The following is a 19,175-nucleotide window of genomic DNA, read 5'->3' on the forward strand; positions in this document are numbered from 1 at the left end:
TGCAAATTATCACTCTTAAATTATTCAAGAGTCATATAAGCTCCAATAAACAGCTCATTTTTGATATCACCAACCTATCAAGATCTCTGTCACTCCTTGTTTAATTAAAAGGCTATTACTCCTTTGCATGTAATGACTTCAGATTGATCCTGATATGCTAATATCATATCAAATATCTGAACAAATTCCTGTTCTAGGTTTCTTACTTTCCATTTCTCCCCTGATTGAGCAATATTGTTTTGTTGGCACAGGTTTTGTATGGGGAAAGGAAAGCACCTGAAAGAAAACCTTTGTTTGCCTCCCTTTCTGTAGGTGAGAGATCGAATTGTTCACCTCATTGTGACGCAATTCCCAAAGCTCGTCTGCTTGGTCCTTAGTTCCTGTTCCCGGGTTACAGATATAAGCTTGTTGGAAATTAGTACCTACCTGCAAACAATCAGGTACCACTTATTGTGTGAGCATCTGAACTAGAACTTCCAGGTAGAAGTAGGATCTTGCAAGTAGAAACTGCTCTCATTCCCACATTAACACACCAAATACAGCCAAAGGAATAAATTCAAGCTTCCTCTTTCCCCTCCCCCAACCCTTATAGACTATAAGCTCTTTGAGGGGAGAGTTATATTTTTGTATTTATAATCTTAGTGTCTTGCATATAATTGTTTTCTAATTTTGCTGAATTAAATTAAGCTGGGAGAGTGAGATTTTCCAGGACCCTCAAAAAAGGTTTTTTCGTGGATGTATTTATAGTGTAATTTCATTAGGGTTTGTGTGGTGGTTCACAAAAATCGTAATACCTTGACTACAACACTTAAAGTTTTTGTTCTTTGGTCAACTTCTTAGTGTGGGGATTTGCTCCCCTAATAGCAAATCCTATGTATTTTATAGTTGAGGAACATAGAGATTAAGTAATTTGCCCAGGGTCATTCAGCTAAGTGTCAGCAATGGGATCTAGATCCAGGTGTTCTTAACTAAAAGTCCAACACTGTTAACTATTTTACACTGCCTTGAATGCAAAATAGACATTCAAGTAACATACACTTTAAGATCATTTATTTAGAACAAAAGGACCTTTAAAGGACCAACACATTAAAAAAGTATCCCCAAGTATATAGATCCCCAGGTTAAGAATTAATGATATAATGGTAATGATGATAACAACAACAACAACAACAATAATAATAATAATAATAATAATAATATTTGTGCCAGAAACTGTGTAAGTAATTTACAATTATCACCTCATTTAACTCTCACTCACAACAAACCTGGGAGTATACCAAAGATTAAATGATTTACCTAAAGTCACACATCCAGGCATTGACAGAAGATAGACTTGAATTTGACTCCAGGCCCAGCACTCTACTCTCTGTGCCATCTAGCTGCCCCTCATATTTGATTGGTTATTTGGTTGTCATCTTTAAAAAGTAAAGCTTTTCAAGTTTTTTCACACAATATAAAGACTTAGTAAAGGGTTGATAAATTAACTTCGATGGGAAACCAGACCAATGACTAAAGAGAGAGTGTACAAAAGGGTCTGTGAGTATGCATCATTTTGTGTGTGTGCTTGGAAATTATTCCTTCAACATTTATCTGTTGAAGGAATGACAGAAACTTGTGTTATTTTTGCTTCTGTAAATGTATGCAATGATTTTTCATGTAGATTTTTCTTCAAAAACTCTTCAGGCATTTCCCATATGTTTTTTTATGAACCACATATCTATGGTTCAAAGGAAGTCACAGTAGAACAATTTGGCCTTCTTTTATGCTCCACTCACTGAACTCATGTTTATTTATGGTTTTTCTTAATTCCTTCCTTTTTTCCCTCCAACTCCCACACACTAACCTCTCATGACCAGAAAATTGCAAAGCCAGGAAGGGATGAACTTATTTAGAAGCTTAGCAATTATGGTATTTTGCATAGATTCTAGACTTAGCCAAATGAGCATGGGGGCGAGCAAAGGACAATTTATTATCTAAGTAGAGGATATTTTGAATTATGAAAAATTCTTTTAATTGGTTTTGCATGCTTTCTCTTTCTATCACTGCATTCTACTTAAGTGCCTTTGTTGGCTTGGAGAGGCAGCAAATTAGTACATGGAATCTGGAGACAAGTGGTTTTGAATCTTGCCTCCTGAATTTTCTAGTTGTGTGAGAATGGGCTAATTCACTTCATCTTAGTTTCCCCACTAGCAAAATGGGAATAATAATAATCTTTATCTCACAGGGTTTTTGTGAGAATTCAGTAAGTTAGCATTTGCACATTGCTTTTCAAACCTTGAAGTGCCACTTAAATGGTAGCTTTTTTTATTGATTAGCATAGCCTCTAGCTGATGCTAATCTCTTTTTGTCCTAAGTGCTGGGAAGGTAAGTATAACAGTGCTTGAGATTCTGCAGAATAAATCTATTCATCATAAATTTACAGATATCTTGATGTGAGTGGATGTAAAAAGATCACTGACATTGGAATTCAAGCCTTAGCAAGAGGCTGCCACCAACTTCACTATCTTGACCTGAGTTCAACAGGGACAAGCAAAAGAGGGTAGGACATTTTTAAGCATGTTATTTTCCATTTCAAAACTTGTGCTCTTTCGACTTTTTTTGTTACTTTTCTCCTCATTAGTTAACCTATTAATCAATAGATTGAGTTGCATGAAGATTGTTTTTATTTTTAATGATAATTTTATCAACTACCTTGAAAAATTACCCATCTGTGTGAAAGATACTTATGACAGAAATGAAAGTAACCAACCCTGTCCTTATGTTTTAAGTTTTCTTTTTTATTTGCTGTTGAACAAGAAACCTTCCTTTTCTCAATGGTCAACTTTTAGATCAGATGTACACAACAGATTGAATCTTGGACCCTGACCAGACTCGTCTTGTTGCAGGACCCTTAGGCCTTTATCATACTCACACTACACCTGAGCTGGTATAATCTGAGGATGGTTAGCATTTCAACCATACTCAAATTAAATAGAGGAGACATGTCCAGAGGTTAATGGCAAATCCCTTCTTACTTTAAAGCAGAATTTTTTAATGGATATAGAGCATAGGGAGGAAGATATAGCTGGAGGTTACTGAACTTGAAGTGACACTTTTCTTTAACCCTTGAGGTTTCCTGCCATGTCCCATTCTAGAATTACACTTCCCCTCCAATAATTTTCTCCTCCCTCTTGTGATTTTAAGTAATTCTTAATTTAAAAAAAATCAAGATTCCCTTTTTCAGACAATCCTAATTCAGAATTCCCTTTTTTTCTTCTGACATAACTTTTGTATTCAATTTGCTTAGTACATGTACATCTTTGAAATTAAAACCTTTAACCCCACTGCCTTGCAAAAACCAAAAAAAAAGTTAAAATGAAATATGATCATTATTTTTTTATCCTAGATCTGATGTGATGAGATGATGAGAGTTACTGTAGGTTATTGAATATTGAGTGCCCACAATAGTATGTAGAGTTTTGGGGTGGCAGCATGAATGTAAGGTCTAAACTTGTATTTGACTTAGTCTGAGTCAAAACTTGATCAGAAGAAACCAGTTGTACCTGTGTCATTGGCAGTGAGAAGGGCTATCTTGATGAGACAGCAAAATTCTTTCAGCTATAAACTAGGAGATTTCATTTTGTGGTTAATTTTTTCAATAGTGGTGCATTCACATTAGCAAATCAGAGCCTCCTTGTAGGTGTGCCTTTGTAAAATTCTGTTATGAGTGGGTTTTAGTGACAATTAAGAAATACCTCATTAACCAGAAGGACATCTTCATCATTAGTGAAGCTCACTGATTCAGAGAGCAAAAACCCAGTTTTTAAATTGGGACTTTTTTTTTTTGCCTCTCACATTCCCGACTTTAAAAATCACCATTAGTTTTCAGTTATATTTTAGTTATCTTTGCTTTTCATCTTAATGATGGCAAGGGTTGTTCCCAGCTATATTGTTCAGATAGCATTCACTTTCATTTTATAGGTCTGGATTTGCAAGGTGAGCGCTCTAAATGTTTTGAAAATTTTTGTACTTAAAGGAAGAGACTAAGGAATCTCTGTCTCGCCCTTATTCTATGTAGAATTCTGGGACAAATTAACTGCATCACCTTCTCTAGCTCTGCCTAATCAGTCCTTTTATTCCCCTTATGGCTAATATATCCTTCTGCTCATTTTGCTGCATTTAGGTCACCAAATCCTTTTCATCCATCTATACTATATTGTATATCTCACATTGCTTCTTTTCTTTTATTCTTATTCCTATTCTTTCAACCTCCCTCCCCATCATTTCATAAGTTTTTCCTTTCTAGTTGAACACTTTGGAAGTTCCATGTTCACTTTTAACAAACATCCCTTCAATCTTAAGCTCTTTTTTCTACACTTAACCCTTTCTTTGCATTAACTGAAGCTTGGTGTTCCTATCTTCTCCAACATTTGCCTCTCCTTTCCTTTCTTGCCCATCTCACAAGGCATGGAAATGGAGTCAACATATAGCATCTCTCTCTTATATTTCTATACGCTTACTTTGCCATCATCATTTCATAGTCTCTCCTTTGAAGTTCACAATGAATGCTACATTCTTTTGTTTTTAGTTTTTTGCAAGGGAATGGGGCTACGTGACTTGCCTAAGGCCACACAACTAGGTAATTAAGTGTCTGAGGTTGGATTTGAACTCAGGTCCTCCTGATTCCCGGGCCAGTGCTCTAGCCACAGTGCCACCTAACTGCCCCTACATTCTCTTTTAAGCCTTATTCTTATCATCAGTCAAACTCCTGATCATTTCCACCTTTTAATTTTATAAATATAACTCTTGACTCAAAGGTGTCTTTGTTATTTTCCTCAGTTGTATTTCAATCTCATTTTCCCTCCATATTTAGTCTGGATCCTACTGTCGATGTTCTCCTTTTGCCCTTGAATCCCTTGTCCCACTGACCTCCTGCTAACTTTTTAATTCTGTGACTGTGGCAACAGTTACCATTTTATTCCTCCACTCCAATCTTCAAGTTGCTGAATATTTCTAGGCTAATATTTAAATCACATTTATTGGATCCATTATAAATTCAACTATTGAACCTACTCACCCTGTCTCTTCCACCCCCATAAAGTTCTTTTCGGTTCGAAGTGCTTTGTGGATCGGTACCCAGTCAATCACATAGCTCCCAAGTAACCACCAATGTATATGCTTTCACTAGGATAGAAGCTATTATTTCAAAGCAAAAAGATTTCTCTTTCTTTATATAGTTAGGGTACAATTTTAGTAGGTTCCATACCACCAATGGGAAAGACACACAAACAGAGACCATGCATGAACTCTTACTTGTTAGTTAATGCTGGTCAGACCAATTAGTTTTAGATACCCAAGATTTTCTATATATAAAATATAGTAATAGTTCTGAGCTATCAAATTAATAGCAAAATCAACTTTCTTATGATTGCAAGATATTAATGGGCAACTGCAATTCTAGGTATTATTACAAATGACTGTATTAAAATGAAGTGGGTGGGTGGATACAAGCTCTATGTGCTTACAAGATATGATGACATTTTTTCTTGGAAATAAATTAATATACTCACCTACTTCTTGTTATTTATTTTTCAATTTTAAAGAAAAGACTGTGATGGTCAGCTGATTGTTCTATAGATTTGTCAAACTGAGAGTTTTTAGAATAGAAATATTTTTTCAGTTTTTCCTAGGACCCAAATTTAATTCACAAAGAATTCACTGAATCCCTTCAATGCTCAATTCTTATGCTAGGGAAAGTAGTGAAGCTACTTTCAAGCTGAGCATGAAACAAAGGAAGCAGAAGTTATGATCCCTGCTTTGTAGTGCTTCCCATGAAGTCAAGGAAATGAAATATATTATGTACACAAGCACATGTGTATGTCTAGGCAGCTACAGAGACATATACATATATATATATATATATATATATGTTAACACATAAGATAAATCATCTGGTATAGTTTAATTTTGGAGAATTAGAATAAAATATCATTACAGGTTTTATCTTTATCATAAAGGATGTTCCACTTAATTTTATATTACAAATGAAACATTCAATTCAATTCAAACATGCTAAATAAATACTATGTTCAAGACCCCATGATAGGTAATGTCAATGCAAAAACAAAAATGAAGGGAAAAATCCTGCCCAGAATGACCTTAAAAGAGATTTAAAAATATATTATATGTAAATAAATATACACATGTATGTACATACATATATATATATATATATATATATATATACACATACATACAGATATGTGCAGATCTATATAACTTAAGTGCCAAAATTATTAGGACTTATTTAAGCTCTTAAAGCATATATCGGTATATATATATATATATATATATATATATATATATATATATGCATATTTTTCAGTCTTTTACTGAAAAATCAAATTTAATTAACAGATAATTCACCGAGCCTCTTCTGTGGAGGGAAAGAACTTGTGAATCACAGCAACCAGTCCTTCAAGTATAGGACAGATTTTATATACATACATATATAGTATATGTTTATATATATATATATATATATATTACATTATACATATGTAATTTAGATTTTATATGTATACATGCACATATACACATATTTGTGTATGTATATATACATATATATGTATATATATACATATATATATATATATATATATATATATATATATATATATATATATATATATATGAACTGTATGGGCTTTTAGCTATCTCATCTCTCATTTCCATCTTCCTAGCTGTCCCTCTCCATCTCCTCCATTAGTATATCTCCATTACCTCCATCATTATATCTCCATCTGCGATTTCATTGGTTGGGGGTAGCTCTTCATGACTCCATGGATCATATTGTCCATTAGGTTTCTTGGCAAAGATATTGTAGTAGTTTGTCATTTCCTTCTACAGTAGATTAAGTACAAGTTATTTATCCAGGGTCACACAGCTAGTAAGTATTTTTAACTCAGGTCATTCTGACTCCTTGCCCTAGCAATGAGCTACCTAGCTGCCTCTTTTGTTGGTGTAAGGAGTTCTCAATGGAAAACTAAATTTTGCAATATAGACTGACACTATCTTTGTAGCTTACAAACTATAACTGTTTTCATTGTCCTTCTTTCATTCTTTTTAGTAAATTGCTGAGGGCATCAAGATATTGAATGATCTGCACAGATCACACACTTAGTATGTGTCAGAGTTCTTATAATCTGAAACTATTCACTATGCCATGCTGCCCCTCACCCCTAAATAGCAGTAATAGATATTCCCATGCATAGCATACAATTTAGTGGCAAATTTTAGTGGTACAGAAAAGTACTTTGAGAATTCAGAGAAGGGAAGAGAAATTGGATCATAAATTAATACTTTGAAGGTCATCTGGTTCCACTCCCCTCATTTTATAGATATAGAAACTCATCTAGAAACTTCTAGAAACTCATGTAGAAACTTCATCTAGAAACATTTGTCTAAGGATATTCTAGTGGATAAGAGATAGAGACTATTGTAAAAGCAATAGCAATAATAACAATAATAACTGACATTTATGTAGTACCCAAAATTTGCAAAGTGCTTTATCTCATTTGATCCAGCTTTTGAACACAGGTCCTCAGACTCCAAATCCAGCATCCTGTGGGTTGTGTACGGCTTCTCATTGCCTCTGATTAAGCAATATGAGTTGTCATAGGTGGGGAAGGTTTCAGGGAAGGGTTAGGAATTACATTCATTCAATAGTTAAGCACTTATTACATGTAAGGTACTACATTAGATATTGAGTGCAGGAAGGCAGCCCTAGACTTTCAAGGACATGGGCTTGGTTAGAGGAAGGGAAAGACATACCAGTTGAGAGGAATGGTAAGATTTCTTGACAAGATCTTAGGGCAGCAATTACCTGTAATTTCAGAAGAGTAGAGTAAAATTAGTAGTTATTAAAGAGCATACTTTAGTGACTATAAGTGATAATGCAGCATTTTTGGTGTAGGGGAAACAAATATGTCAAGTATCTTTCAAGTTCACAATGAAATGGGATCAGTAGTACTCAGGTACAGAGGCAAATGCAGTTGAAATTGAAAAGCAATATAAACAACTGACAAACTATTGTTAAAAATTGCATAAATAATAATAATAATAATAATAATTGCCCCTCCCTCCCCAAACGTGCAAAGCTCTTCAGATGCATATTGCAGGTGGAGGGTAGTTATTAATTCCTTTGTAGTACACACATAATTCCAAAAATAATAATAATAATAATAATAGTAAATTGCCATCAAAATGAGCAAAGATTTTCAGATACATCTTGCAACTGGAGAGGTAGTTATAGATTCTTTTATAGTGAAAAATAGATGTCTTGAATTTGGAAGAAGAGCAAGAAGATCAGTGAAAAAAGAAAAAGAATTCTATTTCTTAGTTTAATTTTGAATTTAGGTATATTTAGGTATATATGCTTGTGTTTATTTTTCTATATATAATTTATAGAATGCTGGAAGAGAACTTAAGAAATATTTAGCAAAACTCCTTTATTTCAAAAATGAAAGCACTGAAGCCCAAAGATGTGAAATCATTTGCCCAAGTTGGCATAGGGAGCAAGTAGAAAAAAGTCAGCATTTGAACTCATCTCCAAAATCTAATAATCTCATATCGATCCCCACCAGTACCACACATCTTTTGATATGTGAACATGAATTCTATTTATTATATATTTTAATTTCAGATTAATTTATACATTTGGAAATAAATTTGTCAGATGAAATTATCATAACAAAATTGGTAAATAACTAGATATCAGGAAAGTTAGTGACCTTTGTTTCATGATAGATAGTATAAAAAGTCCCAGTTCTAAACACCTAATTTTCTTGAAGTGAAGAAGGGAGTTTCATATTAGTTATAACAGTACTATTTCCTGCATTACCAGTTGTAGGCTTCAATGCAAGACCAGGTCAGTTTTATTTTTTTTAATTAGAGAATTATCTCCATTTTACAAAAGAAAACCACATCACATCTCTGATGGAACTGATGGATGTCAGAAGCCCCAAAGCACCATGATGACAGATTTGCTAGTGGGCTCAATGAGGACACTTACTTCATTGGGTTTCTTTTTCAAAGGCTAAGAGCCCTCTAATTAAAAACAGAGAAGAGAATGACCTGAGACTTAAGAGCTTATTTTGCTACATTTTCAATTTCTAGTTCAGAATGGGAAAGCATTAAGATTCCAGGTTGCATTTTTATGGTAACCATAGCAACATTCCTATTTGTTCGGCTTTTGTGCTTCTCTTACATAGGATTATCAGGTTAGTGTCTCTTTGATGTTTTCCATTTATGTTTACCCCTCTTGTCTGAAGGAAAACATCCAATTGATTTGAAATATATATATATGTGTGTGTGTGTGTGTGTGTGTGTGTGTGTGTGTGTGTGTGTAATATATACATAAAATACTTCATAAATGTTTGCTATCATAAATATATATATATATAACATATATGTATATACTTTTTTGTGTATATGTAGAAATAAACACAGATACATGCCAAAATCAGATTTTTATTTATTATGCTGAATTTATACAATTTGTCAAAGAGAACAAAAAAGATGAGAAGTAACATGGTACAGTAAAAAGAACACTGACTTTGCAGTGAGAGGATTTAGATTCAAATTCTACCCATGACACATAAATTATGGGACTATAGGAAAGTCTCTTAACCTCTCAGGACCCAATTTCCTCATTCATAAAATGCAAGGGTTGGACTACATTGTTTCTAAGGTCCCTCTGAACTCCTGTGATTCCAAGATACTATCCCAAGTGGTATAATTTTGGTTTAAGAGTTTTGAAACCACAGCCCTAGTCTCTCTTTTGTTGCCACATATTCCTTATATTTTGAGAATTGTTTTCTTGGTTGAAACTGGAATGCTAAGCTAACATTTACTATCCTTATTCTCCTGACCATTCTTCATTTTTGTACTCCCTGCACATGAAGCCCTTGTGAAAATAGATTCTGAAGATACTCAATAAAAATCTATTAACATATTCTGGAAAGTTTTCTCTTGGTCTTTGTATTAACATTCATGGTTGAATCAAAATTAAATTGAACTAAATTAGAACAATATTAATGGAATAATATAGATAAGAGAGAAAAACTAAATAATCTGTTGTGGGCCATTAGAGTACATCAAAGGAACTGCAAAGATCAACAATTTCATCCCTTATACAAAACACTCATTTTCCATTTATAACATCTCAGACCTACAAAACAAGAGACTTTGGTTTTCAGTGCACTCAAAGTTGTAGCCCTGGCTGTGGTCTTCCTCCTTAGTCTATGATGGAACCTATTATCTCTTGTTTGTTGTCCAGGATGCACAAAGAATCCCTTAGAAGACATACTATGTAGTTGAGTTTGTTCATATTTCCAGTTCATCTTTTATTCTCCATTTCTCACAAAAAGAGAGTGAGTTCTGGATAAAATTTGTACTTTTCTTTTATGATTCTTCAGTCATCTCCCCCACATTGCTAGTAGACACCAGGAAGGAATGTAGACTTATAAATTAGATGGATGTGTTTTACTTTTAGAGTTTAATCTGTTATTCTCTAATAATCATGAACTGAAACTTATAGGTTCCCATGTTAGCTTGTGAATACAGTAACATAGATTCCACTGATTCTAGTCATTTTGTTGGTCTTTTCCTCCCTTTGTCTGCTGAGCCAGTGATTCCTATGTCTTTCCATTTTCTTTTCTCTACTCCAAGGTCAGTATAATAATAATAACAATTAATGGTAGCTCACATTCATATGAATGAATAAAAATGGTTATTAATCACTTAATTAATTAATTAATGTGTCAGACACTATGATAATATAAGAGCAATTAATATAAACAATGAGGGGAAAAAGTTCCTGAAAGAACTTGCATTTTATTAAGAGAAGATGACACATGGGGGAATGCTATCCAAGGAAAGGAATTTTGTTTTGGAAAGACACTGTGTTGATGATATTGTTCTGTAGGGCAATGAATTAATATGTTGTTCCCAAAGCATTTGTAATATTGACTGATTTCTGTTTCCAAAGGAAGAGTTAGAAAGTAAGGTAGCTGGGGAGAGACCCACGATAAGATGCCAGGAAGGCATGTGAGACATAGTCTTGCATGTGATGAGGCATAGGTAGTGAGGCATAGTCTTGGAGTCAGAAAACTAATTATTGGAAGAGTCAGGATCAAAATAATCCAGGTGGTCTGATTACTGTCCTGTATCAGTGTTCTTTCTATACTATTATGCCAAGTACTTCTTCATGTAAGGAAAGCCTTATAATTCTTTTTCAGTCCGGAGTGGACTGATTCTTCTTCTCCACAAAAGATGACTGACTTTCTACCAGAGTATTTTTTATAGGAACATATATGCCTGATATATATATGAAAGAAATCAATAAGAAAAATTGAATTCGCTATTAAGGCATTCATTTTAGAGCCAATTTTCCTGGAGTGCTTCTAATTCCATAATGCAGAAGGTACTTCAATTGACTGACTTCAATTGATTTTCTTATTTACATCAATCAAAATTCCTACCTTTTTAAATTTACTTGGCCAGTTTTCCATCCTTCTTTGATATTCTATCTGAAATAAACATGGAAAAAAACCACAATTGTTGTTAATGTGACTACTTTAAATCTTTATGATAAAATACAATTTTTGGTGCCTTTCTTTAAGGAAGCTTAATTGCCACAGCTCAAAGTAGTCTTGGAATGTTCAAATTCTATAGTAAGCAGTGAATGACCTTACAATGAATGAAAGAAAAAACATTTAAAACATCAGGGATACAAATATAAACACGCAAGACAATTCTCACTTGGGAGATGATTATGTTTTAATTGGAGAGGATAATACATAAAAGAGGATAGAATTAGTGTGAGGTACCAGCATGACTTGAAGTATAGGAATGTCTTAGAAGTGACATGGGCCTTGGTTCTGAGGCAAATACTCTTTGATCAGGATACTAGAGTAGCTTCGGTATGAGGTGTGTGAGCAGGACAGCCAGAGTGCAAGGCAATATGGTTTTTATAATGTCCAGGAAGTAAAAGTGATTATTTAATCCCAACCTTCATGATGCAGATTACAAAACTGAGGGGAAAGGAAATGAAAAGACTTGCTTAATTGCATATTAGCTAGTATCAGAGCTAGGACTAAAATCTATCTCCTAACTCCTGTTATGCTATGTTGATTTTTAAATTTTTTGATGTGTCTATACAGTGCCCTATAGGTGAAGTGCCATTTTGATTCTTCAGATTTTGTATTCCTTGAGCCACTTTGACCATAACCCAGGGATCTGTCCTGGGTCATTTTCTCTTTTCTCTCTGTAATTTTTCAGTCAATGACTTCATTGTCTTCCAGGAGTTTAATTGTCATGTCTATGCAGATGACATCTAGATCTATATATTGAGCCCCAACTCCTGTCCCAAATCATCGACTATGTCCTCAATATTTAAAAATGAAAAATCCTTGTGGGGTGGCTAGGTGGTGCAGTGGATAGAGCACTGGCCCTGGAGTACCTGAGTTCAAATGCAGCCTCAGACACTTAATAATTACCTAGCTATGTGGCCTTGGGCAAGCCATTTAACCCCATTTGCTTTGCAAAAAAAAAAACTAAAAAAAAATGAAGATCCTGAAAATAACTCAAATTTGAAATGTCCAAAATTGGAACTCATTATCTCTTTTCCAAACCTCCTCCCCAACCTTTTCCAAGCTTCTCTCTTTTCAATTACAGGCATAACCATTCTTCCAGCATTTCAGAGTAAGAGCTTCAGTGTCAGTCTCAACTTTTCCCTCTTCTTTTCCTCACATATCTAAGCAGCTTCAAAATCTTGTTGCTTTTATGTCCATAATATCAATCATTCTCTTGTCTCCATTCACCCAACAAATACCCTCGACTATTATATTTTTCTTGCGCTATCTATCCCCACTTTGATACTTCTGACACAGAGCTGCCAAAGTGATTTTCCTAATGTGAAGTTCTTATGTTTCCCAGTCATCTACTCAGTAAATTTCAGTGGCTCTTATTTGTCACTAGGATGAAATAATAACTTCTTCATTTGTCTTTTAAAGTTCTTCATGAAGTAACTCTATCTTGCCTTTCCTGACTTATTACATATTACACTTATATTCTACACTTTTATCAAACTTATCTTCTTTCTTTCCCTCTCACAAGACACTCCATCTCCCTTTTTGTCCACTTCAGCCTCCTTGCCTATACTGCTCTCTCCCCACTACCATTTCTGTCTCTTAGTATCTCTAGTTTCCTTCAAGATTCAGTTAAACTCTTTATTTTGTATAAGTCATTTTCAGATTCTCCTGGATTGTTAGTGTTCTTCCTTTCCCTACAAGGGTTACCTTGTATCTTCTTGGTATGTATTTTTTATATATGCTTATTTATATATGCATATTTTTTGTCTGTTAGAATGTAAATTTTTTGAGTGCAGGAATTATTTCATTTTTCATCCATAGCATCAAGTGATATGTTTGGTTCAGAGAAAGTGCTTAATAAATGCTTGTTGATTGACTGAATTTTATCAGCATATTGTGTCTCAATTGTACAACTTGTATTATCAGATTGCTTGCTGCTTTGGGGAGCAAGGAAGAAAGGGAAGTTGGTAGAAATATGTGGAAATCAAAAGCTTACAAAAAGTTGAATGCTGAAAACTATCTTTTCATGTAATTAGAAAAAATAAAAACAAAAAAGACTAATGTGTTAAAATTATAGGTTTTTGGTTCAGAGAGGAGTTTGTGGTTATGAAAACATCATGTAGTGGGATCTTGAATTCTTTTCCCTTTCATTTATGTTTCTGTAAGACATACTATACTCTAGGACAGAGGTGTGAAATTCACTGCCTAACAAACTCCCAAATATGAACCAGGTTAAAATGTAATTGGGAATTATCTGACAAAATATATTTAAAAAACAATAAAACATGGATAATGTTGATTTTAGGTTTTCTAAGTCAAATGGATCTGTTTCTATATAAGTGTGGTCTAACCTTGCTGAAGAATATAATTTATAAAAGTCTACTAGTTCCCTTTTGATATTATCTTCAGCCTGTGATATTTGCAAGGATCATCCCCAAAAGATTTTTAAGAGTTGAATGGAGAGAATTTAGAGAGAATGATGTTGTGTAAATTGGTAGTTATTGATGCCCTCTTGATCATTGTTTTTGCTTGGTCATAATGATATCTATGATATTTATGATTTTCCCCATTCATTTTGAGGACTCTCTTTTCTGATAAGCTTCATTATATTCTATGTCTTTTACTTACCCAGGTGTTATCCTACAAGGTAGTCTGCTTGTATTCATTTTCTTTAGTTCCATCCCTGTTTATTAATTCATCACATCAGGGATTAAGATGTTAGAATAGATATGGAGTATCTCCCTTGTCATTAATGAAAAATATGAATTCTGAGAGATCTTTTGTTTGGTTTTCCCTGTATTTTTCCCATGTTGTTTTCCAACTTCATCTTTATTCTTGAAATTATCTAGAGAAATTGAGTCTCAGATCAAGATTTCTTAAAATTTTTGTCCCCTCTACTCATTGTTTTAAAATCATTATCAATTTTATATCATTCTCTTCCACTTTAAAAACAAAACAAAACAAAACATTTCTGTAGTTTCCTTGCTGCACTAAACTCCCAGCGAAGAAACTTTCTTTATCAATGCCGATGGTAGCTTCTTACATCTTCTATTGTTAGTGAGGCCAAGTAATTTCTCCAATGTCCTATAGCCAGTATGTGTCAGAAGATGAACTTGAAGACTGATTCTCCATCCACAATGTCAAATGACCTGTCACATTCTCTTTCATAAAATTTTGAAAATGAGTTTATATTCTGAACCCAGTGTTCACTTTGGCTGCCTATCTCTGCTTGGCAAGATCAAGAATTTTCTTATTGATAAGATTAGTGCATTTTTTTCATCTTTCTTATTGAGGCATTTGCCTTCATATTATATGGTATTAGTCAATGTCACTGTTACTTTACCATTTTTCAGCATCTGAATGGGACAAGTTGGAATTTGCATCAAAAAAGTCCTTACTATAACCTTTTATCAAATTTGATGCTGGCTTTGATATGTGATCTAAGAAAATAATGGTCTGTCTGTATCCTAATAGGCAAAAGAATCACTTTCATATTAGTAAGTAGATATACTCAATTGTATTTTTGGTGCTCACTATGTCTAACATCTCCCAGCTTTCTTTTAAAGACAGTATATACATATATGTATATGTATCTATATGCATATATTTACATGTAGATGTACAGCTGTATCTACATATCTAAGTCTATCTCTATATTTCTATATGCACATATAAACAAATAGAACTTTATATTTGCCATCCTTCCCCAGGCTCACTGTTGCATTGAAGTCAACTAGATATTCAAATTAGTGTTGACTTAATTTGGGGAGGGGGTTTCTACAAGTTCTTTAGTAAAATCTCTACTTTCTTATTCTCTGCAATGGCTCTTTGAATAAGCTAGTTATCTTCATAGAGTTCAGTTTGCTTATGTGTATCACAAGCACTGAAGTATAAGAGAACCAGGTGTCCCATGATTTTGTGGCTTTTTTTGATGCGTGATAAAGCTGACTCAGATTCACCCTTTATTTTTTATTCTCTGAAGAGAATAAAACTATTCTTCCATTTAACTTCATTCTCCTTATATCCTCTGGTTTAATTTATACTGAGAATGCCAATATTAATATGATAGATTTCTTCCATCAGTATGTCAACTTTGCCATTAAATAAAGACTTCACATTTTAAAGTACCAATAGCTAAATAATTGCTATTTTATTGTCCCCAGATTCTTAGTACTTTCCATCAGCCTTCACCACCACTCTACATCATTAGTGAAGAAATTATAAATTGTATTTACCATGTAACAGGACTTAATACCTTGGAAAATGTTTTTTTCAAATGTGATGAAAATCAAGGTCTCTTGTAAATTTTACATTCTAATTCAGGTTGTCAACACATATAGAGAGGTAGTAGTATCCTGGGAAAGAAGGAGATATTTTTCTAGAAAATCATCTAATTGATAGAATAGTCAGTTGGCATAATCAGAGTGTTATGTTCAGAGCAAGAGATGAGAAACAGTGGGTGATAATGTAGGAGAGGAGTACGTGGTAGCAAGAAAGATGATCAATAGTGCACATGGATATCTAGACAGACTATCAGGGACAGTCTGATCTGAACTTATATCTAGCTAAATATAATGGGGTTACCAGTTTAGTCACCAGTCAAGACAGTTCAACCTCAAGAGCATTTATGAATAAATTAACTATCCCAGGAACTAATAGCATTGATTTGCTAATTTTTCTATGTAATATGTTGATACATCCACAGTGCCTGGACAGATATGGCAAGAAGATGCATGTGGGAAGGCAATATATAGTACTAAGGTCATTTTACATTTTTGCATCTTTTCTTTGGTTCATGACTTGCCATTTTAAAAAAAAAATTATTCCATCAATTTCAACCTGATAGCAATAGGTCTCTCTATACTTGATTGGAATGTAGTCTTTGATAGCACTCAAATAGTATCCCAGGAACAAAATGGAAACCTTTTTTAGCTTGCTAGAACCTGTGAGAACTTTTTTCTCCCCTGACAGAGCTTTCAAGACTTCTTGGTCAAATCTTCTTCCAATAAGATAAATAAGGAAACGACTCCCTCCTTTCAGTTGAGCTGTAGAAAACTTTAAAATGTCACCAGTACTGTAAGACATAGTTACTTTGGGTTGATTTTGTTAAATTGTTTAGCTTTATTATTAAGGAAGAATCATGGGGATACATTATTTAGTAATGATTTCATAAAAGTTGACAAAACATCAATAAAATTTATAAAAAGAAACCAATCATTTCTGTGCCAAGTGAGATAATCTAGTAGACATTTGTGTAGGAACTAATAAATGCTGAAGGGAAAAATATTTACTGGTACATTTTTATTTATCCTAATGAAATTACAGGTCCATTTCCTATCCCTAAATAATGGAAATATATTTATTGGTACTTTTTTATACTCAAATTCAAACAACTATTTCTATGAATAGGTAGTTATGAGCAAACATTCTGAGCAATGTAGTCAATTTGAATTTCATGTTTGCATTTAGAAACATATTTAGAAAGCAAAATAGATTTCATAATTAACAAGCTGTTCCTATGCCTAGAAGAATTTCATGCTTTTAATACAGACCATCTGGAGTACTTTCTTTCTTTCTTTTGACAAACTCACATATTTAAATTGAGGTCAAGAAAATGGCCTTTCTTATTCAGCCTTCAGGGTTCAAGTTTCAACTTGTCAACTTCACTAAAGTTCATCAGTAACATGAAACCCTAGATATTTATGAACTTTAAGAAATCCAGGCAGTTATCACTTTGCCTACAATACATCCTGGACCAAAACACTTCCATATCCATTCTAGTCTTAGAGATTTTTAGGAAAATAACCATTATCACTCATGCTCAATCCCTTACCTCTTCTTGGTCTTGTACCTATCTAGGATGATTTTCACTGTGGTTAATGTTCAAGAATCACAGAATTGGAAGGACCTTAGAGGCCATCTGGTTCAATTCACACCCAAACAGGAATCTTCTTTCTTCATCCCCAATAACTAGTCATCTAGCCACTGCTTAAAGACTTCAAGGACTGGGAACTTGCTATCTGTGAGCACTTCCTGTTTCACTTTGGGATTTCTCTAATTACTCTGAAGTTTTAAACACATCAAATATATTTATGCAGATTTTACTCATTATTTCTACTTCTGCCCACTGGGGCTAAAGGGAACAAATTTAATTTCTCTTTTAAAGGAGAGCCTTTAAAATACATGAAGCTAGTTATTATGACCATCCTAAATCTAACTCCCCAACTTTTCCTGGCCTGCCATTTTGATAGGGTTTTCTTTTGGTATTTATGATTATCCTTTCCTGGAGTTATTCTAGACTCCCCATGTCTTTTCTAAAATGTGCTACCCATAAGTGAGCATGGAACTCTTAAGTATGTTCTAATCAGGACAAAGCATGCCAAAACTATCATCTTCCTCAACTTGTGATAAACTTTATCCTTTTCTGCAAAGAAAGACTGTACCATTAACTGCTGCTGACCACGTTTTCCTGTCATATACTTTCTCTTCTCTAGGTTTTGGTGACTCTTTCCTCTTGGCTGTCCTCATAGCTGTCTGACTACTTCTTCTTGGTCTCTTTTGTGCCATCTTCATCCATGTTGATCCTACCAATTGGGCCTAAAACTAGGTTCTGTCCTCTCTACACTTTATCCTCTTCTATGACCTGTTCCTCTTGGTGACGTAATGCAACTATCATGAAGTTATTACTTCTTTACAGATAGTTTATAGGTCTGTAAGTCCAGCCCAAATCTCCCTACTCTGCTTTCATCCTGCATCAATACTTGTCTATTGGATATTTCCAACTTGAGATCCCCTATGTATCTTAAATTCAACACATCCAAAATAGAACTAATTATATTTACTATGAAACATGTCCATCATTTCCTTCCAAATAAGATTATTTCTTTTGAGGGCACTGCTATTCTTTCAGTCTTCCAGATTTGTAGACTCAGTATTTTTCTCATCTCCTCCCTCATACTTCACATCCAACCAGATGTCAAATATTACTGTTTGTATTTCATTGACATCTTGTACTGGCTTGTTTCTACTCACACAGTCACCACATTAGTTCAAGACCTTATGATCTCTTGCTTTAAGTTGTCATTGACTTTCCAATGAATATTTCTTTCTTCTTTAGGTCCCTCCTTAACTCCAATTTGTCTCTCACACAGTGTCTTAAGTGATTTTCCTTAAGCTGAAATCTAAATGATTTTCCCCTACTCAATAAACTCTGATGATTCCCTATTACTTTTTAGCTAAAATATATGCATTTCTATTTGGGTTTAAGGCCTTTATAATTTAGTCCTAACTTATCTTTCTGAATTCATTAAACATTATTCCTCTTTCTTCCTTCTGTGATCTGGTCAAACTGGAGTTCTTTCTGTTCATTTTATGTGACCCATAATTTCTCATCTCCATGTCTGTTCCCTGTCCATGTCCCATGCCTAGAATTCATTCTCTCTTTATGTCTCTTTCATAATATCCTTATCATTTTTGAATTCACAGCTGAAGTGCTACTGTCCTGGTTCTCCAAACAGCTAAGGTTCTCCCTTAATACCTGCT

The 19,175-nt window shown here is 33.9% G+C and overlaps 1 protein-coding gene across 1 annotated transcript in view; it reads left to right on the forward strand.

Annotated features, from left to right (window-relative positions):
• The window catches only part of LOC141495400 (F-box and leucine-rich repeat protein 13-like), a 149,749-nt gene that overhangs the window by 116,804 nt on the left and 13,770 nt on the right, over window positions 1-19,175 (forward strand). Inside the window, exons 7-8 of the mRNA XM_074196673.1 lie at window positions 313-440; window positions 2,423-2,539. Coding sequence (XP_074052774.1) covers window positions 313-440; window positions 2,423-2,539 — 245 coding nt within the window. The remainder of the gene's footprint in view (window positions 1-312; window positions 441-2,422; window positions 2,540-19,175) is intronic.

The sequence above is a fragment of the Macrotis lagotis genome, chromosome 8 (genome assembly GCF_037893015.1).
Source record: "Macrotis lagotis isolate mMagLag1 chromosome 8, bilby.v1.9.chrom.fasta, whole genome shotgun sequence".
NCBI lineage: Eukaryota > Metazoa > Chordata > Mammalia > Peramelemorphia > Peramelidae > Macrotis > Macrotis lagotis.